This window comes from Prionailurus viverrinus, chromosome C2 (genome assembly GCF_022837055.1).
Source record: "Prionailurus viverrinus isolate Anna chromosome C2, UM_Priviv_1.0, whole genome shotgun sequence".
Taxonomy (NCBI): domain Eukaryota; kingdom Metazoa; phylum Chordata; class Mammalia; order Carnivora; family Felidae; genus Prionailurus; species Prionailurus viverrinus.
Genome location: NC_062569.1, coordinates 99,159,327 through 99,185,451, shown reverse-complemented (window position 1 = coordinate 99,185,451; position 26,125 = coordinate 99,159,327). Strand labels below are relative to the sequence as shown.

General features: G+C 40.5%; 1 protein-coding gene, 1 long non-coding RNA gene and 1 pseudogene across 2 annotated transcripts in view; 1 reads left to right on the top strand and 2 right to left on the bottom strand.

Moving 5' to 3' along the window:
• The first annotated feature begins 74 nt into the window (after nucleotides 1-74).
• On the top strand, nucleotides 75-26,125 carry QTRT2 (queuine tRNA-ribosyltransferase accessory subunit 2). Its single transcript, XM_047874550.1, has 9 exons — nucleotides 75-248; nucleotides 5,019-5,239; nucleotides 6,951-7,006; nucleotides 9,184-9,260; nucleotides 11,109-11,321; nucleotides 17,011-17,210; nucleotides 19,356-19,507; nucleotides 22,080-22,197; nucleotides 23,799-26,125. Exons 2-9 carry the CDS (start codon nucleotides 5,040-5,042, stop codon nucleotides 24,028-24,030), a joined length of 1,248 nt encoding a protein of 415 aa, XP_047730506.1. The 5' UTR covers nucleotides 75-248; nucleotides 5,019-5,039; the 3' UTR covers nucleotides 24,031-26,125.
• On the bottom strand, nucleotides 13,233-14,033 carry LOC125174776 (60S ribosomal protein L7a-like; annotated as a pseudogene).
• The window catches only part of LOC125174777 (uncharacterized), a 32,233-nt gene continuing 29,845 nt past the window's right edge, over nucleotides 23,738-26,125 (bottom strand). The window contains exon 4 of the long non-coding RNA XR_007155555.1: nucleotides 23,738-24,033. This is a non-coding gene — a long non-coding RNA (uncharacterized LOC125174777). The remainder of the gene's footprint in view (nucleotides 24,034-26,125) is intronic.

Here is a 26,125-nt window from a genome sequence, read left to right as displayed (position 1 = left end):
CAGGCGGAACAAGTTAGGTCGGTAACCCATGGCAACGGCAGCCGTCCCGCGGCCTCACAGTCACCGGAGCTCGCTTTAATATTACCTTTGCCTTTTACTGGCGCCCGGTGATGACGCAGTGCTCCCTGATTGGCTCTACATCGGAGGCGGTGGTTCAGGGGTCCGAGAATCCTGCAAGCCAGACACGTGGTAACGAACTGCGAGGAGTTTGAGGGGTCTCAAGGCCAAAAAAGTTGGGAGTTGTGCACGTAAGTCCCCCCTTTCCCTGAAAGAATGGGGGCTACTGCGGGTGGTTGAGTCGCGTCGCCCCCAGAGGCTCACTGATTGTGTTGCAGTAACTGTAGTTGTACTTCTGTCATGTCTCTCCTTCCCTTTTCTGGCTCTTCTGATGGATCTTGGCTTCTCTAAATCCAGATTCTCCCAAATCCTGTAAGCTTCACTTCATCTCTGAGAGAAAAGGGCCTCCTTTCGACTGCCCTCTGCTCAAGAATGAAGTTCTCAGCCGGAAATGTTTCCTGGACGGCACAGGGTACTTGGGAGGGTTGGGAAGATCTCGAATCTTTGAGCTCAGGGCTTCGCGAGGTCTGAGGCCACTGGAGGCATGGAGTGAAGAAAAATCCATCCTTACTGATTGAACTTAGACGTACCCGGAGACATTGCTCTCTAGGATATATGGGCTCATACAGGCAGGGTGGTGGGCTTACAATGGGAGCTTTGAATCCTGCTTTGTGGCTGACGTCAGGCAACCTGTTTAAAACAGCGCGGACCCTTCATTAACTCATCGGCAAACTGGGAGTGATAGTACCTAACTCACTGGAGCGTTGTAATGATGAAAAATCAACATAAACATAGCGCTTTGCCAGGAAACATAATGTAAAGTAGATTAGAGATGGTGGAAGTGAGATTAGGGGAGCTGTGTCCTCAGACTTTTGCAGAGATCATAGGGCCTGCTCTGTAACTTGAGTGCCTATCACAAGGGTGATGGTTGAATAAATTGTGTCACATCCAAAATGTAATATCATGAAGTAGTTATTTTAAAAGAGTAAGTTAATTCTGTGTCTCTTCTTCAGGAAAGATACCCATTTTCTCCTGGGAGAAAAGCAAATTGCAGAGAAATGCATACAGTGTAGTGAATTTCCATTTTTTATAAAAAACATCCACTCCCATCTATGAGTACGTTTAAATGTTCTTATGAGTATGGAGAAAGGTTGCAGAGGCTGGGAGAATGGATAAAGGAAGAGAAGGGAAAACAAGGACAATAATAAGAACACTATAGCAAAATGGAAAATAGGACTATAAAATTGTATCGTAACATTACAGTTAATGTGTGAACATTGCACATGAGTATGGACAAGATGGGACTCCTAATAGGCTACCAGCTTGTTAGAGTACAACATCTAAAGCCAGACTTCGGTGATTTAAGTACTGGCTCTGCCACTTTGCAAATGGTGACTCTGTTAGCCTTCAGTTTTCTCATGTGTAAAATGCATTTAATAATCACATCTGTCTTATGAGGTTGATATGATGGTACATTTTATCAGGGTTAATATGTAAAGGACAGTGTATGCCCAGTAAATGTTATTTACTGAAGTTACTATGTGAAATTGTTAACTTATATTGTGATTCCTGACATATTTCGTTTTACTTCTACCATCTTATTTTGTGTTTTCTATTTTTGATGAGCTTTTTGGTCTCATCTCTTTTTTGACTTTTATTTATAGTAACCAATTTTTCTTTATCATCTCCCGTCCTTCCCCAGTGAGTTCAGAAATTATGCATTCTGTCATTAATCTTTTAATGGTTACTTAAAAAAATTTTAACACACATACTTAACAGTTTTACATTATTCATTATCTCTCCCCTCCTCCCAAATTGTGTAAGGATTTTAGGATACTTTTCCTCTGAATAGTCTCTGTCTCATCTTCTGTTACTGTTTTCTAGAATTTTAAAGCCTATCATTTCTGTGTGTCTTTCTGAGTCAAGTCAGTGCACCATATTGTTTGGAAGTCCTTCAGAATTTTTTCTAGGCATATACAAACATTTTAGAGTGTATGTGTACATATGTGTTTATAAATATGTATGCAATTTTTCTTTAACAAAAATATGTACTCACCTAAGCTTATCTAAGCGTATTGCAGTCATCTGTCCATGACAGGCTGTAGAAAATTCATCTAATACACATTTAGAAATCCCTTCTCTCCTGAAGGAATGCTAGCGGTGGAGGGTGGCGTGGGGAATGTGTGGCCCTGGAAGCATTAGGACAGGTATGGTACTGCCAGAGGTGTGGGGAATTTTTGTTAGCCCTTGTGAAGGCACAGATCCATTGACAGCTTATCAGTTGTCCTTAAAGCCATAAAGATTTTTCCTTGAATCATTTCCAAATGGTTTTGATAATGGTTTTTCCTTAAGACTTTCCCAGGAACTCTGTAGAAGTGAAGTGTGAATGTATATTTAGAAAAGCATCACACCACAAATCTTAGGAGATTCCTACAGTGAGCGACCCACACGGAAAGGGTGATAAAGGCAAATAAAAAGCAGTTGATATTTTGGAGTCTATTGGTTTGTTTCTTGAGAAATTTGCTTGGTTTGGTGGATTATATCCCTCCCAGAGCATTTTTTAAAAACATATATATGGGCGCGCCTGGGTGGCTCAGTCGATTAAGCGTCCGACTTCGGCTCAGGTAATGATCTCACGGTCCGTGAGTTCAAACCCCGCATCGGGCTCTGTGCTGACAGCTCAGAGCCTGGAGCCCATTTCAGATTCTGTGTCTCCCTCTCTCTCTGCCCCTCCCCTGTTCATGCTCTGTCTCTCTCTGTCTCAAAAATAAATAAACGTTTAAAAAAAAATAAAAACAATAAAAACATATATATGAATATGTATATGTGTGTATTTGTATTTACATTACTCCATAATAAAAACTTTTTGTATTTGAGCCCCTAGAAAAAGGATGCACTTATAAAAATTACCATAAACTGAACAGTGAAAAGGAAGGTGTGGTTCTTTTTCTTCTAGCTCTGGACAAAGTTGTGTGTTATTTTTTTAAATGTTGATTTCCAGCTGAAGGTCATTCTCTAACGCTTTCTTTAGAATTCTTAATATTTGTATCCATTCTCACAATACAGAGAATCACTGACAATAGCAGTTTATCTATTACAATACTTTTTCTTAAATGTAGCTGTCTACTTTTCCTTGTTTACTTTTTTCTTTGGTGACATGTTGATTTTTGATCATTAGGATGGGACTCTGAAGAAGCCCCAGATAGCAGAATGTGAGTACATAGCATCAGAGTCCTGCATGGTGGAGAGAACCAAGTAGATATTCCTCTCCAGTTGACCTAGTGTGTTCAGTATAATAAACTGAGGATTTTGAATTTTACATTCAACAGTATCAGGAATAAACTTTTGTGCATTGTATCACAGGAGAACACATCTCTGCATCTAAGAACATGGTGGCCAATGTCATCTAGAGCTCCCAAGGACCTAATGACAGACTTTGGGCTAAGAATGAAGAAAGCTATTTCTTCAGTTGAGGAGAGAGTGGGAAGGGGAGATGAGAGAAAATGTTTTCAGGATTGAGTGGATGATTAGTCACATTTGAAGCTCTTCTGTTAAAAGAGGGGACTCCTAGAACATGTTTATTGTTTCTTTCCACAAGGATAGGACAAGGAGGTCCCCAAGAGAAAGGTAAGTCTGGGAAGCCAGGAGTCTGGGCTTCCAGATGTAGCTGTTTCTTCCCTCTTGGAGAGTCCCTGTGTCTAACCTTGGAAAATCTGAGTTTGGTTATTTTAGAGAATCAGTGGGTTTCCTTTCAGTTATCTTTATATATGTAATCATTACTTGCCCTTCCTATTCTAGATAATATATTCATGTGGCATTTGGCTTTCCATGTGGTACCCTTTAGGTCATGAATGCAGTAACTGGTCCTCTTTCGTTTTTGGTTCTCAGATTAAATTACGTGCATTCTGATTTGGTTTTTCAGTCTTTGAGATTAGTTTGCTTGAGCCTGACCCTGAGGGTGGATCTGTGCTGGGTGTGTGGACAAGATCAGGCTCCAGGGTTTGCCACACAAAAGGACCAGGGACTAGTCCGCCAAGATCCCTGATAAAAGTAGTGCTAAATTGCTTATGAATTGCATGTATGCTCCACGTGGTTTCTCACCTCTGTTTGGACACAATATAAGAACAAATTGGGAGATAATCTCACCTCTCAGAGATTATCTCTGTTTATCTTTTGATGTATATTGTTCCATGTAGTTTAATAAACCCCAGGATGCTGATTTGGAATGTGCCTTCTTCATTTTTTTTTTTTTAGTGTTTGTTTATTTTGAGACAGAGAGCACGCATGCACAAGTAGAGGAGGGTCAGAGAGAGAGGGAGAGAGGAAATCCTGAGCAGACTCTGCCCTGTCAGCCTAGAGCCTAATACAGAGAGCTTGATCCCATGAACGGTGAGATCATGACCTGAGCCGAAATCTCATGACCTGAGCCGAAATCAAGAGTCTGACACTTAACTGACTGAGCCACTTCAGTGCCCCTGGAACCTGCTTTCTTTATGTAACAACATGTTACGAAAAATTGCTATGTTGCTTAGCACTCTCTCAAATTAGAAAAAGAAAAAAATGAATCAAATCAGTAATCAGTATGGCTTACATAGTGTGGCCTTCCTCTATATACATTTTAAAGGCTGAAAGTTAGCCTTTGGTGAAAGAGTGCACATTCTTTCCATGATTAGTCTTTACTCCTGTCCTTCTGTTTGTTTGCTTTTCTTCAGCACAGACAAAAATTCCGTGACTGAATTTAAATATGGTTGATGTCATCATTTTGCTTTAAGACTTGGAGAAGGTATCTTATTCTGTCCAGGTCTTTTCCTATTTCTTTCTTCCTGCTATCTAAAACAGTTGTAGGCTGGAAGTAGTAATAAATATGCTGTCATTCATCATCTTGTAGGTTACTTTCTTTGTAAAATGCTTAGCCTTTAGATGTCATGGAACCCCTGAATGTACTGTTCTTTTCTTATCAGGACCTAGAGGAATCCCCCAGAATGAAGCTGAGTCTTACCAAGGTAGTTAATGGCTGTCGCCTAGGAAAAATAAAAAACCTGGGCAAAACAGGAGACCGCACCATGGACATTCCAGCCTGCCTTCTGTACACCAAGACCGGCTCTGCCCCACACCTGACCCATCAGACACTGCATGCTATCCACGGGGTTCCTGCCATGGCTCAGCTTACACTGTCCTCACTGTAAGTGTTAGATCTGATCATTTAAGTATCAACTCTGGCAGCAGCTTAGATACCTTAATAAGGTACAGCAAAGAGAAAAGACTTTTATATAAATATATAATTTATTGTCAAGTTAGCTAATATGCAGTGTATATGGTGTGCTCTTGGCTTTGGGAGTAGATTCCCATGATTCTTCACTTACATAAAACACCCAGTACTCATCCCAACAAGTACCCTCCTCAATCGCCAGCATCCATTTTCCCCGCCCCCTGATGCCTGACCCCCCACTCCCTTCCACCCTCAGTTTGTTCTCCATATTTAAAAGTCTCTTATGGTTTGCCTCCCTCTCTGTTTGTAACTATATATATATTTTTTTTCCTTCCCTTCCCCCATGGTCTTCTGTTAAGTTTCTCAACTTCCACATATGAGTAAAACATGATATTTGTCTTTCTCTGACTGACTTATTTCACTTAGCATAATACCCTCCAATTCCATCCACGTTGTTACAAATGGTAAGATTTTATTCTTTTTCATTGCCGCGTAGTATTCCTGTGTGTGTGTGTGTGTGTGTGTGTGTGTGTGTGTGTGTGTGTGTACACACACCACATTGTCTTTATCTGTTCATCAGTTGATGAACATTTGGGATCTTTACATACTTTGGCTATTGTTAAAAATGCTGCTATAAACATTGGGGTACATGTGCCCCTACAGCACTCCTGTATCCTTTGGATAAATTCCTAATAGTGCTTTTGCTGGGTCATAGGGTAATTCAATCTTTAATTTTTTTGAGTAATCTTCAAACTGTTTTCCAGAGCAGCTGTACCAGTTTGTATTCCCATCAACAGTGCAAGAGCGTTCCCTTTTCTCCACATCCTCGCCAACATCTGTAGTTTCCTGAGTTGTTAATTTTAGCCACTCTGACTGGTGTGAGGTCGTATCTCAATGTAGTTTTGATTTGTATTTCCTTGATGATGAGCAATGTTGAGCACCTTTTCATATGTCTGTTAGCCATTTGGATGTCTTCTTTAGAAAAATGTCTATTCATGTTTCTGCCCATTTCTTCCCTGGATTATTTGTTTTTTGGGAGAAAAGACTTTTTTGATTATATGTACAAAAATTTGTAGATTTTTAGAATGAAATCAGAGATACCAAATATTATACATTATCTGACCCTAATCTGGAAGCCACAGGCCAGACCTACATACCAGAGCTGCTTCACTATTCTTCTGATCCAACCGTGCCAGTATGGTGGCTTTCATTGCCATTACTCCCAGAGGTGACAGGCAGGGAATGCTAGGTAAGAACTAAACAAAGACTCTAGAGTCTGTCTTCATGTACCAGCCTCAAACTTTTCCCTTTATCTGCATATGTACTTGCTAGTACTATTTTATGAAAACAAAACTAATGGAGTTAAATCATTTTATGTAATGTACATACTGACTTTATCCTTCATTGAAGAACATGCTATATGATGAAATAACTCTGCAATATTGTGTTAATAATAGGGGAGGAAGGAAATCCGGGTATTGGAAGCACTTAATCTTTGCCAGTTTCTGTTCCCACAGAAACACTTGTAAAGTGAAGACCTATGCTCTGGCTAATGAACACAGCCTAATGAGTTGGGACTCTTGAATAATGGCATACTTTGTTGTTCAACACTACATTTACTGTCAGCTGTTGCATAGAGTATCTGTAGGACAATTCATTATGTATTTTTCTGTTTTGCTCATAGGGCAGAACACCATGAGGTCTTGGCAGAATATAAGGAAGGAATTGGAAAGTTTATAGGTAAAAATTGTTATTTGTGTTTGTCTTGTGATGTATTAATTTGAAGTTTGGAGGTGCTATTGACTGATCTTTCATTCAGACACTTACTTATTCATTAATTTAATGAGCACTTATTGGGCATCTGAGAACCACACATTGGGGATTCAAAGATGAATAGCAACAGTTGCTTCCCCAGTGGAACTCAGAGCCTGTCTGGGATAAAGATTAATAGGTAATTGTAGTAGGATGCAGTGACCGCATTTGCAGAACTAGTAATATGTACATGTACCATGAGAGCCCAGAGAGAGGAGTACATAATTTGCTGTAGGGGGTACGTGTGGAAGGAGGTCGGACTAAAGAAAGGATTCTTGAGAAAGAGGATGAAGGGGTATCTCAGCTGAGTCCAGGAAAAGTAGGAGTTACCCAGGTCAGGAGGTGGGCACAGTGGTGGAAGTACACACGTGTGGGCAGACACACCAGGCACAGAGCAAAGACCCAGAGGTAAAAAGCTGCATGAGACATACCTAAGATTCAAAGCAGTCTAGCATGTTTGAGCCTAAAACATAATGCAGAAGACCAAGTGTTTACCTATAGCTATATTTTCATGTTAATATTTATTATCTTTTGTTCCAGAAATAGGATTTTATATGCAAATGTATGTGTCCATTTGTTTGTAGGAAAGCTTAGCAGTGCCAGCTTGAGAATCCATTCTTCTGTAGACAACTTTCTCCTGAAGCTTTCTCCCAATATCTAAGACTCACATAAGTGAATGAAAATTTTGTTTCCATTGGTTATTCAGTCCTCTGCTTCTGAGGGAAACTTCATGATAACTTGGTGGTAGTCAAAAGGCCTTGTATTTCAGTAGAGGAATTTATGTAATGTTTTCCTTGGACTCAAACCAATTTTAATTTTTCTTTAACGTTTATTAAGAAAATTTCTTTTAGCATTTATTAATTTTTGAGAGTTGGAGGGAGACAAAGCATGAGTGGGGGAATGGCAGAGAGGGAGACACAGAATCCAAAGCAGGCTCCAGGCTCTGAGCTGTCAGCACAGAGCCCAACGTAGGACTCAAACCCATGGACCGTGAGATCATGACCTGAGCTGAAGTCCAAAACTTAACCAACTGAGCCACCCAGGCTCCACTAACGTTTATTTTTGAGAGAGAGAGACAGACAAAGCATGAGCAGGGAGGGGCAGAGAGAGAGGGAGACACAGAATCCAAAGCAGGCTCCAGGCTCTGAGCTGTCAGCACAGAGCCTAACATAGGCTCAAACTCAAGAACCATGAGAATCATGATCTGAGTCAAAGTCAGACACTTAACTGACTGAGCCACCAAGGCGCCCCTAGACCGAAACTAATTTTAAAACCAGCTTTAAAGTATACAATTATAAATATATAGTATAAATACATACATATATATGTATTATATATGTAATTAAATATATAATTGAGTGAAAATAGCTAAATAAGCTTTCTAGGGATAACCATACTAACTGAAATTATGGAAATAGGTGGAGAGCTGCAGAGTTGTTTTTTGTTTTTGTTTTTATTTTTTAGTTTGCTTTATTTTCTGGGTCTTTTTTCAGTGAAATCCTTTTTTTAGTAAAATGCAGGGTTGCATATGAAATTTAAGCACATATGGTTTAGTAAGCACTTTTTTGGATTTTTTTTAATGACAATATTTTTGAGTAAACAACCTAAGAAATTGTCATCTTGAGTCAATGAAACTTACTGAGAATTTGATCCATTTTCAATATCCTGTAGCTTACCTGTAATTCTGCCTCAAGGTCCCATGTTGTGGGATGGCTTGCTTATTAATGAGATTACCTTTTGACCATATTGTTTTATCTTTCCAGTAGCTAGTTCCTTTGGATGGTACCTAGAATGAACATACTTGATATCAAATTTTTCTTCAAAACAAATCACTTATTGTATCTCATACTTCAAGATGTACTTTTTTTTGTAGCAACTTGTTGGTCATTCGACATGAACCTTTAATTCTTTTTTCAGATGAGTAGGTTTTAAAGGTAACTTTTTCATTCATGTTGACAGGCCTCTTATAATTCTAAGATCGGATATGAACAGTTTACTATGTTTAGAGTTTATCCAGCAGTACACTTATAAAGCTGCACTCTGTTACAACACAGTGTAATTGTTGATGTAAGTGCTTTCAAGAGTTCTTTTCTATGTCTATACAGGCATGCCAGAATCGCTCTTGTACTGTTCCCTGCATGATCCAGTCAGCCCCTGCCCAGCCGGTTATGTAACGAACAAGGTGTGTTCTCAGAGGGGCCTCCAAGGCTGCAGCTTTGTCCCAGATAGTCAGCCTATTGTATCCCTCCAATGCTGGATCCCACTGTCTGGGTTCCTAGCCCATTCCTGACCCCTTTATACCTTTTCCTTATGTCTGTGAATATAATGGGAGGTGTGGTTTATAGGAATTAGAGTAGGGCTGCCTGTGGATGGGGTTAAGGTAAGGAATATAGCCTCAGCATTTTCATTGTTGCAAAAAATTGGGGGATGAAGGAAGGTCAAGTACATAGCAAAAAAAAAAAAAAAAAAAGAAAGAAATTGCTATGATGGTAGAAAGCAATAATTTTTTTATGCCATGCTTTATTTGCAGTTTTAACAACCTCAGGAAGTGCTAGGGAAGTTGCTGATGAGTGTTATCACATGTATAACTATATATAGTAGAGTCTCAGTGTAATACTGCTTGCTTTTAGAACAGAATTTGAAAAAGCTGGGTGCACAGCCAGAGATTTTAGCTAGTGAAGAACAGTATCAAAAGGACTTCATTACAAGTTTTCACCTGAGACATGGCACATTGGTCTTGTCTCTGAGGACTACATTCTGGCAAGGCCTCGGTATATACTGCTGCTTTACAAATGCAATTACTTTTCCTGTACCCACTTTATTGATGTCAACAATATCTGTTAATCTTGACTAAGTATTTTAAATTATTCTTCTGCTTTAAACTTTATTTTGTAATTTTAATCCAAAAGATGATATTTTTACTTCTGTTATCTACCCCATTTGTAAAGGAAAGAGGATTTATTTAAACAGTGTTTGGTTTTTTAAATGTTTATTTTTGAGAGAGAGGGAGAGACATGGAGTGTGAGCAGGGGAAGGGCAGAGAGAGAGGGAGACACAGATTCTGAAGCAGACTCCAGGTTCTGAGCAAGCTGTCCGTACAGAACCCGATGCGAGGCTCAAACTCACGAAACATGAGATCATGATCTGAGCCGAAGTTGGACGCTCAACCAACTGAGCCACCCAGGTGCCCCTAAATAGTGTTCTTAATTAAGCCTTAGGCCAGAATAAAAAGATGTATGTGGCTTCCCCATTTATGTCCTTGTCAATCTCTTCTAAGAAGAAAGATACTGTAGAGGAAGGAGTAACCAAAAAAAGAACATTATATGGAGATGCTTATGTATTATCTGACTTACTTTTTTTATCTGTATCTAACTAAAGCTAGTAAATACTTACTAACCTTCAATAGTATGTAAGGGTCTAGACTAGGCTTTTGGGGTACAAACATGAATTGAGATATTCTAGCCAGAGTACTTATAAGGTACTTATAAAAGTATTTCTTATGAAAGAAATAAGTACAAATTACTGTAAGAGCTTAGAAGAGTGAGTGATGGATTATGCCCAGATAGGTTTGGGAAGCACAATACAGTAGATGATATTTGAATTCTGTCCTGAAGGATGCATAGTATTTTACCAGGCAGAGAAGAAGGGAAGGGCATTTCAGCCAAAAGGAACAATATGATCAAAGACAGAGAAAGATTGAAGTCTGTGGTGTATTTAGGAACAGCATGCATGGGGTGGGGTCTCAGAGAATAGAAGACTGGACTAGAGAAGTATAACAAAGAATTCTTGGGGCTAGCTCAGAAGCTGGCTGTGTGGCCACCGAAGGGTTCTCTAAGAGCTATAAGGTCCTTGGAGAATTGGAAAATGGTGCAGGAAGCTTCTTCTACTCACCATATCTAGGATATTTAATTGCCACCATATCTCCATTTGTAAAGACGAATTAAATTCACTATTGCTTTACCATTTTATTATTATTCTTTTTATTTGCATTTTGCTCTTGCTGATTCCTCATTATTTTGTTCCCTGACAGTCTGTGTCGGTGTGGGGTGTTGGGGGACGAGTCGAAATGACTGCTTCCAAGTTCATGGCAATTCAGCAGGCCCTTCAGCCAGACTGGTTCCAGTGCCTCTCAGATGGAGAGGCATCTTGTGAGGAAGCAACTTCCATAAAAAGAGCCAGAAAGTCTGTTGATCGATCACTTCTATTCCTGGATAATTGTCTCCGGCTGCAGGAAGAGTCAGAGGTAAGGCTGTACCGCTCACCACTCCTTTCTGTTTGAAACTGTCCCTTACTTAGGTTCCTTTTCTGCTCCTCCTCCCGCTTCTCTGCTTCTCACTTCCTGGTCTCTTTAACTCTCTTGTTTTCTTTTCCTGAACCATAACTACTCTTGCTCTCTAGGATTCTGTCTTAGGCTCCTTTTCACCCCACTCTGGATTTTTTCCCTGGGCAGCTTTCCCTTAGTTTTAATTGCTGAATAATTCTGAAATTGCATGTATAATCAAGATCACTCTGCTTAGCTTCAGAATTGTATAAAGTGGACTTTAGCTGAGTTGTATTAGAATATCCCTCACATGCACCTCAAACTCAGTGTAACCAAATTCAGTATCTGATCTCCTCAAACCTCTTCTTTTCTTCTGTTTCTCGGTTTATAGCAGCCACCAAGTTCCTCAGCCCAGAAATTTGAGTCTTTCAAGGCTTCGTTTAATACCCAATTTAATATCCAACTGTCCACTCCTTCTTGATTCCTTGGAATCCTTCTTGATTTCTAGGATCTGCCTCCTCCTCCCCATCCTTCTTATCACCACCTTGAGGCAGAATAACCTCATCATCTCTTATGTGGACAGTTACCTTTTAATTATTCTCTCTGTCTCTGGTGTCATTTCCATCCAATCCATCTTCAGCCCTGCTGTCTGAGAAGTCTTCATAAAACACAAATATGAGCCCATAAGAACTTCCTGAAAATAATTTAATGACTTTCCATTCAGCGCTTATGTGGCAGGGACAGCCTGCTGTGACCTGGCCTCTGCCCACTTCTCCAGCTCAGGACTGGCTGCAGCTGGCACTCTGGCCCTTCTCAGTCACTTGCAGTTTCCAGCAGTGTTACCCTGTGTCATTCTGCTGACGCTGTACATGGACTTCCTTCTGGGCTGTTTCTTTTTTTCTTATCTCCAGTCGTATTCCTTCTCTTGCTTCCAGATCCAGCTCATTCCATTACATTCATTGTTCTAGGAAGCTGTCCCTGACCCTTCCAGGAAGTTCTGTTCATCCTTTGCCACCCCTTTAATTTGTATGTGGCCATATTATATAGCTCAGGTTATATTGTAGTACAATGATTTCTTCACGTGTTTGTCTTTATTACATTGTGACCTCCTTAAACTCATTTTCTGAGCATCATTTTTGTATCTCCATCATGTAGCAGAATGCCTGACGTAAGGAAGCCCTCGATAAATGCTTGCTGATGGTAGCTGGGTATGACAGGGTAGGGAGGATGTAGCTGTGGCAGGAAATCAGAGATCCTGGGTGCAGAGTGAATGAAGCTCACTAGGAGAGAGCAGAGCTAGTGGGAGAAGAGAAGGTGTGACCACAGGGGAGAATTCAAGCATTGACACCATTGATGTGGAGGAATCCTGAGCAGTGGTTAGGTCCCACTGTGGCAAAGCGCATTGAGTCTGAAGAACATTGTTATCTTAAGTGTACCAATAAAAAATGTAATTGGCTACCAACGTTAGTGTACATGAAATGATTAGAAGAGACCTTAGTTGTCATTCTGAATAGAACGCTCAGTATCCGCAGTAAGAGTTCAGCATGGGGACATTGCCGTGGGTCCTAATTGTTAGCGTTGCTCACTAGCAATTGTTTTGAGCCGGTAATTATCCTTGTAGGATGAGTAATGTTTCCATGAGTAGAAAGGAGGACAGGGAGTGTGACAGCATGATTATTAGAACAGCTGGATGAGCCTCAAGCCCCTCTTCCATGCTAGTCAGCCTTACCATTTCACATTATTGCTGTGTGTTGGTCCCTCTCTCTATCCCTATAATCATGCTATTGTCTTGACATGATTATTACATGGTTATTACTCTTACATGTGTCCCATTTTTTTCTTGAAAGGGAACTTTTTAGTACTATTATGTACAGGAAAAGCAACAGCACACACTTAGCCCAATTTGGTGACCAGTTCTTTAGCCTTTGCCTTTTCCAACTTGGCAATGCAAACCACTGACTTTGGACCCAGGATGTTGCCTCCCCAGTGATGACGGACCTCATCATATCTGTCATTGTAATTGGTCCTGATGGCTTCCAGCAGTTTAGCCAGAGCTCCTTTGTCTTCTGAGTTAACCTGTGTGAAGGGACAGTGGTGCAGGTCTTCCTGTGGACCAGATGCCCCACCTGGCCTTCCCCTTGATGATACTCCCATCTTAGGACACATGGCAGGCAGGAAGACAACCAGCTCAATGGGACCCATATCATGTGCAGTCACTACCAGCTGAGCCATTTTGTTTTCCTCCAAGGGGGTAACAGTATTAGCCTCAGCTTGAGGGACGGGCGGCCTCTTAGTGGGGACATCCCCTATGTTGGCAGCTTTCTTAGCCCAGGCCTACAATCTCTTTCTTCTCTTGCTTTGTCTGGTCTGTATTTGTGGGCCAGCTTAGGTGTTGAATAGCTGTGTGGCCATCCAAGACCAACGTCCTGAGTGGACTGGTTAATTGTGGGAGGTACTTTTAGACGTTTATAGAGAAGAGCCCTTTGCCGCTGCAACTGGATATAGTTGCAACTGGATAAAGTGGGTGAGGTCCCTTTTGGGCTGGATGTCCTATTTGATGCCAAAGTTCTTGGGCCTTTTCTGAGACTGGGAATTGACCACCTTCTTGGCCTCCTGCTTCTTCATGACAGCAGAGGCCAGAGCCACCTTCTTCCCCTTAGGCTTCTCTCCTTCCAGCATCTTGGATGGCTGGAGGAGAGAGCACCTATGTTCCATTTTAGATAGTATATGATTATGCTTCTTACATCCATGAAAGGAGGTTTTCCAGATAGGGCTGTGTCAGTCATGGAAAGGGGCAGGCCTGTGTAACTACCTACTTTGTATGTCTGCATACCTCTTTTCCTCACTGGATCCTCTTACTCTCTCTTTTTTTTTTTTTTTTTTTTTTTAATGTTTATTTATTTTTGAGAGAGAGAGAGCATGAGCAGGGGAGGGACAGAGAGAGGGAGACACAATCCAAAACAGGCTTCAGGCTCTGAGCTGTCGGCACAGAGCCCAATCTGGGGCTCAAACTCACAAACCGTGAGATCATGACCTGAGCTAAAGTGGGATGCTTAACCAACTGAGCCACCCATGTGCCCCTGGATCCTGTTATTCTGAATGCCCTTAAATACTTAAATACTGTTGCTGGCACTCTTTTCTTCATATATTTCCTAGGCCAGGGATGGCAAATGGGTTTCATCCCAAGGTGCTTGGAGCTGTGCCTGGGTGCAGCAGGAAGAGAGTTATCTGTCAGCCGTGTCTGCCATGGGGAGTGGCAGCAGCATGCCAGGCATCTGTCGTTCTAGCCGGGCAGTCACATTTGTATCACACATGTCTGAAACTTTAGGTCTGTATACTTAGCGGCTGATACCTCAAACTCACAATGCACAAAACAGAATGATCATCTTGCCTCACCCTCCACTGTTTTCCTAGAATTTTCTATCTTTGCTCTTCTCATCCTCTCTCTGGACTTCCAAAACAGGAGCTAGGAGTCATCCCAGACTTTTCTCCCTCTCCTTGGGCAACTAATTGGTCAAGTTTGTGGATCGTACCTTCTGATGAGTTTTCAGATCCTGCCCCTCCCCTTCACCCACTGCCACTGCTTTAGTCTGGGTCCTCTTGGTCTTTCATCTGGATTATTAAAGTTGCCTCCTACCCATCCTTTAGCCATATTCACTCTTAATTCATTTCTGTACACAGCAGCCCAAGTGTTCCTTCTGTTTGTGTCCCTCTTGCTTAAACTGAGAAGTGAAATTCCCTTTTCACAGCAATCCAGGCTCCTTCCCCATTCCTCTCTTCTACCAGAGAGCCACTGTCAATTTGCATTTTTCCATGCAAACCTTACTTTTTAGTTGCATATACATAGTGTTTACATATATACGTGACTATATGGGGTTCTTATTGCACGAATATGATCATATGCTCAGAAGTGTGCTTGTTTTGTTTAGCAGTATCTCAGAATTTCATTTCTTGTCAATGCCTATGTTGCTGTATCCACTGCATTCTTTTTAAAACACCTGAGTAGGAAGACACTATGAATGTATCATAATTTATTTAGGCCTTTACTCTATTAATGTATACTTGTTTCCAGTTTTTCATTATTCTAAACATTTTGTGAATATACCTTGGTGCTTATGAATGAATATACTCGTAGGAGAGATTCTTATAAGTGGAATTTTAGGACATAGGATTAAAGCATCGACATTTTGACAAGTTTTGTTTAGTTGGCCCTCCCAAAAAGCAGAACTAATTTCTACTCTTCTTTAGTTATCAGAGTATGTGTCCTTTCTCTAACACTTTTTCCTCCACTGTGTCACTATCTGTCTTTTAACAATTTTGTCAGTGTGATGGGCAAAAACGGTACCTAATTGTTGCCAATTTGTATTTCCCTACTGGTGAGGTTTAGTTAGCTCTCCATATGTGTACAGGGCATTCACATTTATTTTTCAGAAGTTCCTATTCACATTCACATATTTGCCCTGATGTCTGTGGGTTGTCATTTCCTTAGAAGGTTTGTTGGAGGCTTTTCTATGGTATAAGTATAGTATGGTATCTATTCCGACAAGCAGTGAGTTCTCCTTTGCCTCTCAACTCCTTTGTTGAGAGTATGCTTCACTAGAGAAGTTTTGATGATTTTGTACTCAAATATGTTAGCCTTTTTGGGTAAGCTTTAGCTTGCTTAGGTAGGCCTTTCTTACCCTAAGATTATAAAAACTTGAATATATCTTTCTGATACTTCTATAACTCTGTTTTTATGTTTAGATTATAGGGCCCTGTGGGATTTGTTTTTGAAGATGGTGTGCAAAGTAGTTTTTAGTTTTTCGCAAATGGACAGTTAGTTCCCAACCGTACAGTTCTTTTCTTTTTTTAATATTTATTTTATTTATTTTTTTTTTTTAAATTTTTTTTTTTCAACATTTATTTATTTTTGGGACAGAGAGAGACAGAGCATGAACGGGGGAGGGGCAGAGAGAGAGGGAGACACAGAATCAGAAGCAGGCTCCAGGCTCCGAGCCATCAGCCCAGAGCCCGACGCGGGGCTCGAACTCACGGACCGCGAGATCGTGACCTGGCTGAAGTCGGACGCTTAACCGACTGCGCCACCCAGGTGCCCCTTAATATTTATTTTTTAGAGAGAGAGAGAGACAGAGAGAGAGAGAGAGAGAGAGAGAGAGAGAGACAGAGTGTGAGTAGGGGAGGGGCAGAGAGAGAGGGAGACACAGAATCCGAAGCAGGCTCCAGGCTCTGAGCTGTCAGCACAGAGTCCAACACGGGGTTGAACCCAGGAACTGTGAGATCATGACCTGAGCCGAAGTCGGACGCTTAACCCACTGACTCACCCATGTGCCCCCCAACCATAAAGTTCTTAAAGTCATCTCTAAGAGACTTGGAGGTAACCTAAATTGTACTTGCTCAGTGTTAATTTAATCTAAGCTCAAACATGACTATATGTGCTTATTGCCTCAGTTTCTACTCAGTCTTTTCTTACTTATTTGGGTGGCTTTCAAGTTGTGGTTTTTGGAGCCCTAAAGGTTCTCAGGGAGGAGGGAGTATCATCCTCCTTTCATGCTTCAGCTGTAGCAACTGCACTGAGATCTCTTCTATCTCTTGGTCTTCCATGTATAGTCCATTTAAACGAAGGTTTCCACTACTGGAAACAGTTAAAGCATCCAGTCTTTTCTTCCTGTAGGTCCTTCGGAAAAGTACCATCATTGGTGTGATTGAAGGTGGAGATGTGATGGAGGAGAGACTGAGGTCAGCACGAGAGACAGCCAAGCGGCCCGTAGGTGGCTTCCTTCTGGATGGCTTTCAAGGGAATCCCACAACCCTGGAAACTAGACTGTACTTGCTGTCATCAGTCACTGCAGAGCTGCCGGAGGACAAACCCAGGCTAGTGTTCAGTTAGGACGCAGGCCAAGTTTCGTGGGCTTCAATGCAGGGGTGCTGGTGATTGTGTATTATGCCGAGTCTCTACATGGGCATGTCTTTTGATGAACTGATTATGCCTTTACTGGGCTGAATCTGCTCAGGCTGACTGTGGGAAGAGTTTCCATCACAGCTGTCCTGCCTTTGATTTCAGAATATAGACGAGGACAATTGTCATGTGAACTAGTTTATTTGATCCTCATAAGGGAGGGCAGGTGTTATACTGTTTCCCTTCATTTTTGTGCCAACTGCAAATATTCTTCATTATAACATGGCCCCCGGGGACAGGAATAAAGTCGTATAGGACTGTGGCCTTAATCAAGGGAAGTTGAGGGCAGATCAGGGGTGCCTAGCAGAATGAAGGTGGGCTGTAGTAATAAGAACCTGGAAGAAGTTCTTAGATTTGAGGCATGTAGTAACTGTCATTTTTTTTGAAATCAAGGGTACTGGCATCATTAATGGGGCTAGTTCTTTCCATAAACAGGATTCAGTATGTACTGGTGTAGAGAGGTGATCTACAAGATTTAAAGCTAAAAATCCTAAGGTTCTGAGTACAGCTGATGTCTTTCTTATTATACTACCGCCATTTTTCTTTTTGTTTTGTTTTGTTTTGCTTTTTAATCTCTAGTTTTTTGTCCAACGTGATGTGAATATTTATGCTTTTTTCCCTACACATCTGTTTAGAGGTTTGATTATGGGATGCTGCTTTATACCTCTCGGGCTGTTGGATGCTATATAGTATATGTAAATTTTACCACTTTAAAAAAATCCCAGGATAACTTGCAATAAAGTGTATGAATCTTATGGACAGCGTGATGAATTTTTACACATGTATACAGCCCTGTAACACAGAGTTGAACAGCCAGAACCACCAACCCTTTGCCAGTGCAGCCAGAACTTCCCCCATCGTTTTAACCTGGTTCTCTTGTGTTCATTGTTCCCCCTCCTGTGATTATCTTGTTCTGGTGCAGATAACAGTCCAGCACTAGTATTTCCAGTCATTTTCTAGACTTCTTTGAGCTAAATGCTCACAGATGTCTGTTACTGGATTTGAGTGCTGGGATTGTTTTTCATCCTATATGTGTGTAGAAATGCCATCTTTAGTTGGAGAGGAGTTCTAAAACATTAGTTGAAGGAAACTGTAGTCATATATATAAATGTTCTGGTTGTTTAATATTACATAAGATTTTTTTGGACTTCTCTTAGAAATCAGGGAGTCTGTTAGCTTTTCTCTGTGAGTTCATAAAAGGGACTGTGAGTAGAAAAACAAACTAAGAAAAGCAGCCAGCCAGCCAACCCTGATCCAGGGTGTCTCCCCTTCTTGTTTTAGTGGCAAAACCTGGTTGAGTATGATTAACCCTCCCAGAATGCCTTACCCATTACCTATGAAAATACCACCTCATTCCATGTAGACTTTTTATTAATGGAGAAAATACAAAGAAGAATAAAGCCAAATAGAGTTTTAGGTCCTGTGGGCAGAGTTCAAATTCTGAGAGCAAGAGTTGCTTTGTAAATGAACCTATGAAGAATACAACAGATAAAAATGTCTTTGTTGAACCAATTATAAAAAAGAAACTATAGGTAAAATACAGTTAAGACATGGAAAGTATATGAGGGGGAAATAAAGCACACAGCTTTGTACTTTTTTTGTTTTTTAATCTTTTAAAAATTGTGAAGTACAGTTGATCTATAGCTTTGCCCCCTTAAAAAAAATCTGTGTAGTGGATAGATAGACTGTAAAGTTCAGTTGAAGACTAGGGACGCTGTTCAGAAGGAATTGGCAGGGGAAGGAAACTAACTTTTATTGAACTTCTCTTTGGGACTCGAAACTCCTCTGTGTGTTTTTACAGTTAACTCCTTAATCTTCGCAACACATCTGTGAGCTATGTATTATGCTTTTGTTTTTAAAGTTAGAAAACTAAAACCCAGAATGGTTAAGAAACCTCCCTAAAGTCACACAGTAAGTAAATAAAGGGCAGAACTGGGATTCGAGCCCAGGTCCCTCTGCTGCCCAAGTCCTGCATTCTTTCCACCACACCTTATTATCTGTTGCCTGCTACACAGTCTGGCATTGTCCTCACGTCAGTGTTCCTACTGTTGTTTTCACAGGCTCATCTGTGGAGTCAGCCGACCAGATGAGGTGCTCGAGTGTATTGAAAGAGGAGTGGACTTATTTGAGAGTTTCTTCCCTTATCAAGTGACAGAGCGGGGATGTGCCCTGACTTTCAGCTTTGATTACCAGCCGAACCCTGAAGAGACGTGTAGGTTTTCTGAAGTTAGTCTCTGTGATAGCCTCAAGTATCTTCTATTTCCTCTTCATTTTTGGCTTGAGTCACAAGCCAGAGATATGTGCATACTGTAACATCAGCCTTTTATAAAACTACATTTTTGTTTCTTATCTATACGCTCTGGCATGTTGGCACACAAAACCCGGTCGGTTCTTAGTGCTATCCCTGTAGCTCATCAATTATTTGGAAGTGATTTTATAGTGAGCAGAACCAAGAAAAACAAAACACTTTCTATTAACAATTTGGAAAAAGAACATTCAGAGTGGATAGTGATGAAAATCTAAGAACAGAAAACCTTTTAACTGCTTACTAAAAGTTAATTCAGTTTTTCACAAAAGAGTTCTTGTCTGCTTTTTGCCAAGGCCATGCTATCAAAATACAGAAGAGTCTTACCCCATCTGATCCTAGTGTCACTTTTGCTTTTGTGGGTTTTTCACAGAGATGTGAAAGCTGTTTTCCTCTGCTAATATTGCTTTGAAGTACCACCATCTTCTTTTATTGTTTAGTTAGAAGTCAAGAAAATCAGTTCCAGAGTCTGACATTTAACTGACAGTAGGAAAAGAACTGGGATATGGGCTATGGGCGTCGGGCTGGGGTCCCAGTTTCTCGGGTGGCTGTTGCATGCCCGGTCTGCCCGCTGGCCTTCGCAAGGGGCTCTCCCTTCCCGCTTCCTGCTGTCCTTTGAGCTCCTCCGTCACCACCAGCCTTACATTGAACTCAGGCCAGAGACTTCTTAAAGGTTCACTTTATTCCCCAGAAGTTATTAAAATTTCATCCAGAAAATGTTATAGTTTTATAAAGCAAACTAACCATTAACCGAAATTGGATTATTCTGGAAACAAATTGGTTTGCTCAAATTCTTATATATAGAAGGTCAGTTTTACTGTCCTTTAAACTGACCAGAATATAATGTATGCTGATGAAAAAGCATACCACAAACTCTATAAATGTTCATTTACAAGCTTAATTATTTCCATAGAGACATGGGTAACTGTTATTCTGTACCATGAATATGTAAAACTCTACAAAGAACCCGATACTGAATTCTCAGGAACACACAAGTTCCTTTTTGGCTAGAGAAAGGTGTTTCTTCATGATTAGGAAAACTGAAACAGTTTGAACATTTTCCATTAAAGTATTATTAACAATCATATTTGTGTATGTGTGTGTATAGTAAGTTAAAGTCTTTTGCCAATTACAAAGTGACAATTGCAAAGGAGTAAGTTGCCTGTATAGGAACTAATATAGTTCCCCCTAGTGACAAGAATTTTGCAAAAAGCCAGGGTGTTATTGCAGTTTTCCACATCAGCATACAAATTCATGGCAGCAAAATTATAACAGCCTCAATGCTGAGGTCACTTCTTTCCTTTGATGTGGACAAAATTATCTTCTTAGTGCTATCTGTTTATTCTCCTTGGGCCAACCCTGAACTTGTTACTACTCCTTCCCAGTAATACTTCTCTGCTTGCCCCTGTTCAAGACAGCTGGCTTTTTGCATAGTAACTGGTGTTTCTCTTATAAATCCAGGAACATTCTTTTCTTTTTTTTTTTTTTTTTAATTTTTTTTAACATTTATTTATTTTTGAGACAGAGAGAGACAGAGCATGAACTGGGGAGGGGCAGAGGGAGAGGGAGACACAGAATCTGAAACAGGCTCCAGGCTCTGAGCTGTCAGCACAGAGCCTGACGCGGGGCTCGAACTCACAGACCGTGCGATCATGACCTGAGCTGAAGTCGGACACTTAACCGACCGAGCCACCCAGGCGCCCCAGGAACATTCTTTTCTAAAGAGTTCAGGGGAACAACTCAAGTCCCTATTTAGTTCTGGATAATCTTGAGTTCCTTCCAGGGACTCCATACAGAATACATAAATTAAAACTATATTCTACTTTTAATCTATTTGGAACATAGGCAGTTACAAAGCACAATTTGCATGTACATTTTGATGAGACATAACTCCCAACACACACACATAGATTTCTACCCGCTTCCAGGGGCTCCTGGGTGGCTCAGTCGGTTGAGTTTCCGACTTCGGCTCAAGTCATGATCTCACAGCTGGTGAGTTCAAGCCCCGTGTCGGGCTCTGTGCTGACAGCTGGGAGCCTGGAGCCTGCTTCGGATTCTGTGTCTCCCTCTCTCTCTGCCCCTCTCCCACTTGCATTCTGTCTCTGTCTCTCAAAAATAAATAAACATTAAAAAAAAAAAAAAGATTTCCACCCCCCTCCAAACACACACACACACACACACACACACACACTCCCTGTTTTCTTAAAAAATCATTCCTTGACAGTAAGATTATATATTACATACTTGTAACCATAGTTTGCTTAGACATTGTTGAATCTCCAAGTTTTGATAATCTAGAGAATGTCAGTGATCATTTTGGTCCATATTACTACTTTCCTTGTGTCATTTCCTTAGGATAAATTCTCATGAGTGGAATTACAGAGTCAAAGGGCATAAAATAGTAACTAGAATAAAAATCTCCCAATGGCCACTCTTTATCTGATTTTCATTCAAGACTTTTTGTTGATTTGTCCTTTAGTATCACAACAAAATGGGACACAGGAAGAAATAAAATACGCAGATCAAACAAAGAAAATTAAAACAACCAGTTGCAACCAAGAAATTACATCATTTGAAATTAATCTGAAGGAAAAAAAGTAAGGAATTTTTTTAAGTTTGGATTTTGATGTCTGACTTTTTAATTTCAGTCTGTTTTAAAAGTTTATGTAACTGTTCCCTTTTCAGTTTATGACTTCATAAAATATTTATAGTTGGATATTATTTGGGCCTTCTCAAATTCAGTTCCAGAAAAACTCTTTTTTTCTGCAGATGAATTTGTGTTCTTTGTCTTGTCAGAAAACCGAGGCTAGATAACTGTTGTTTTAGAAGAGCTGTCAGAAACATTAGGCCAAATACATTGTCTGGTGTCTTCTACTCTTTCCAATTACTTTAAATAATGACAGAGCAAGATAAAGATTTCAAGATAAAAAACAACAAAGTGTTTAAATTCTAAGGAACTTAGGTCATCTTGGTTATATACAGATTATAAATCTTAATAAAAGATTTCCCTCTATAAAGAATGAACTAAGAGATCTTGTAACTTTGTATTTGGCCTAAAGTGGTAATTATTAGTGAACCAGTGAGGGGGTTTTCTGTGAGTTTGGTACTCTCACTTCTGTGCTGGCGTGTTTTTGGTCTTATGTAAAGGAACGCTCTAGGGATTCAGACTTACTTATGTCTATCTAGTAATAGTACAGACTTGAAAATTTATGAAAGAATATGAAAATCCTAGGTCTAATCTATATTCTACAGGGGCTTCTTGATTATAGGTCTGAAATGGTGATGTTTACCACATTTAACTTCTTGGAAAATGGCCAAGGAGATTCATTGCTGTTTTTAAAACGCTAGGGTAATATAAATGGGTTACTACTAAAATTCCCTTACATTATAGATTTAATTGGAAATTGTAGTTTTCTTATTGCCAGCACTAGACCTAAAGTTCAGATCCTAGCACTGCTCTTGACTCTGTGACCTTGGTCAAGTTGTTTAACTTAAGAGCTGATAAAAAGTGACACATGTAGTGCTTAGTATGTGTCCAGCAGTGTCCAAATCCTTTGCTATATCAACTCATTTAATTCTTGCAATAAGTCTCTGAGGTAGGTACTGTTATTACACTTATTCCCATTACAGATGAAAAAGTAAAGACACAGAGGGAGGTTAAATGACTTGCCTGAGTGAGTCGAGCAAGGCATCAAACCTAGGTGTGGTAGCTCTGAGGCCCTTCCTCTTGACCCCACCCCCCCCCCACCCCCCGCCGGCAGAGATTAAGTGAGACAGTCTTTGTCAAAGTGCTTTGTAAACCACAGGAATCTATGCAAGTGAAAGGTCATATTGTGTCTTCAGGTCCTAGTTCTGGTGGCGAGTGGGAAAAAAGTGTCATTCATCAGAACAGTGTTTGCTATCATTGTGTGCCTTTGCAGTGTGACCGACAAAGCTCAGTATGAGGGAGTGATCACGTGACTCTCCTGATGCTCCTGTGTAAGCCTCAGTCCAGGAGGTTATATCTGTCAGAAGAAGACTCCCAAGTCTCCTGACTCATGCTCTGTGTTAACTTTTCACTTCGTTGTCATCTTAAGCAGGTGACCGGCACTACATTTGCCAGTGATGTTATTAACTATTGGTTATGTACCAGCAGAATAGATAGCAGATTTCTTATATTCCTCACTTACTGGAATATTGTTGTAACTTCCTTTCTCAGGTACCAGGAGGACTTTGATCCACTTGTGAGAGGGTGTTCCTGTTACTGCTGTAAGAATCATACTCGTGCGTACATCCACCATCTGCTGGTGACCAACGAGCTGTTGGCTGGAGTCCTGCTTATGATGCACAACTTTGAACACTATTTTGGTTTTTTCCACTCCATCCGGGAAGCACTAAGAAGTGACAGACTGGCACAGTTGAAAGAGCTCATCCGCAGGCAAGCGTCTTGAGACCTGGCATACACAAATCAGACTTTTCACACTGAGACCGCCCCACTGTTGTCACACAGGAAGAAGAGAAGGAGAAACAATCTTAGCTTTAATTATTTGTATTTGAGAATAAGGTGTACGCAAATAAGGAATGTTTGTATCAAACTCTGCCTCCATGAGAAAGGAGATTTCATATAAAGACTTAAGTGACCCCAACTGATCAGAAAGAATTAAACCATGACCTTTAATATTTCAATGCTAACTTTTTTTTTTTTTTTTTTTGAGAGAGAGAGAGAGAGAGAGAGTGCATGTTTGCGCATGTGGGGGCAGAGGGAGAGGGAGAATCTTAAGCAGGCTCCATGCTCAATGCAGAGCCTGATACGGGGCTTGATCTCACAACTATGAGATCATGACCTGAGCCAAAATCAAGAGTCAGACACTTAACTGACTGAGCCATCCAGGCGCCCCTCAGTGCTAACTCTTTTAGTCAATGGAGATTCGTTTAGTCAAAGACGAAAGCTTTAGGTGAGAAGGGACAGCCTTGAAGTGGGGTTGATGAGATTGTGTGGGTTCGTTGAATTAGATTAGAGCTGGAAAGGAGATGATAGGTCATGAGCAGCATGACTTCTGTAGACATATGGCTGTTGACTGTAAAAGGCATCTAGCTGATTTAAAAGCTTCCTAGTTTTAATTCTTATATTCTCAGGGCCCTCTTGGACACTTCTGCCTTCCAACCTGCCCCAGTACTGCAGTCAGTCAGAAAAGGTTCTTGGGACTTAACCAGGCTCACATCTTCATGGAATGTGGGGCTCACACATTTCTCCTATGATCAGTTGGCCCAGGATACACTCTTTCATTTGACCACGTTATCCGTATGTGACTTGTCTATGTCCATGCAGTGGCCTGTTATGAGCCGAAAAGTTTGCCCAGATGTTTTTGTCTGGTCATACAGATCCACTATGGTCTACCCTGGGCTCATTAATAGTCTAAGCACATAACAAGTGTAGCCCCATCACTGCACATCATTCACTATGTGCCCACTTGGATGGAGCCCTGGCCTGGCAATTACAAGATTGGGTTTAACTTCTACTCAGCTGTGACACCTGAGCAAATCACTTAACCTCCCCTTGCCTATTTCCTCCTGAACAAACAGGGACAGGTATGGTGGATAGCACCACATGACCTTCTAAAATTTCATCCAGCTCTAATGATTGGGGAGCAAAAAGTTTTAGATTGGAGGCAGCCTTCTTGTGTCCTGGTTTATTGATCACTGTTGGCCTGGTGAAAAATGCAGTGGGCAAAATGCTAGAATCGGGCAATAGTAGAGAAGTTTGCGAGCCTTGAAAGAGGTTAGCCTGTGAATTCTGAAGTGCTTGGTGAATTGGCATCAGATCCTGAGGCTGTGAAATCTTCTTGGGGCATCTCTGATTCTATGAGTTTTCTGCTCTCACCAAAAGAGTGACATTCATGTTGATGGTGCGACAGGTAATTTTCATTTTCTTTAGGCTTTTCTATATTTGTCATGTTTTCTGTAAGAATATATATACACTTGTGTACACACACAGTTTTTGTAAAAACAACAGAACCAAAAAGATGCCTTTGTTTTTATAGGAGCATGGAATATATTTGTTTTACATCATTAGAATATATTTTGCTGTTTGTTCATTTCAGTGGGCATTACTGAACATTGTGTTTAATTATTATGTGGTTACTATATTTTTATGTGTTGGGTATCTATATGTTTTTCTTTATTAATGGTTTAGGAAGGTTCATAGCATTCCTATAATCTCTCTGCCATGAATGGCAAGGGTACTTATGAAAGAGTTTCTGCTCTCAAAGAGCTGATTGCTTTGAAATAGATTAGACTTATTCATATGTTTGTATTCCTGTTCAATGTCAAATCCTTTGTTGGAGGAATATTAATAAATATCCCAGAATCCATATAAAATTTATGAGTTTTATTTATGTTCAAAACACTGAATATTCTCCCCAGCATTGTTCATTTTTCTGGGTCTTTTTCTTATTAGCACATTTGAAAAAAATGTTTCTTTCCTTTAATGTAAGTCTATTAAAGTCAATAGCCAATAAACACTTTTAATTAAAAAAATATACTGTC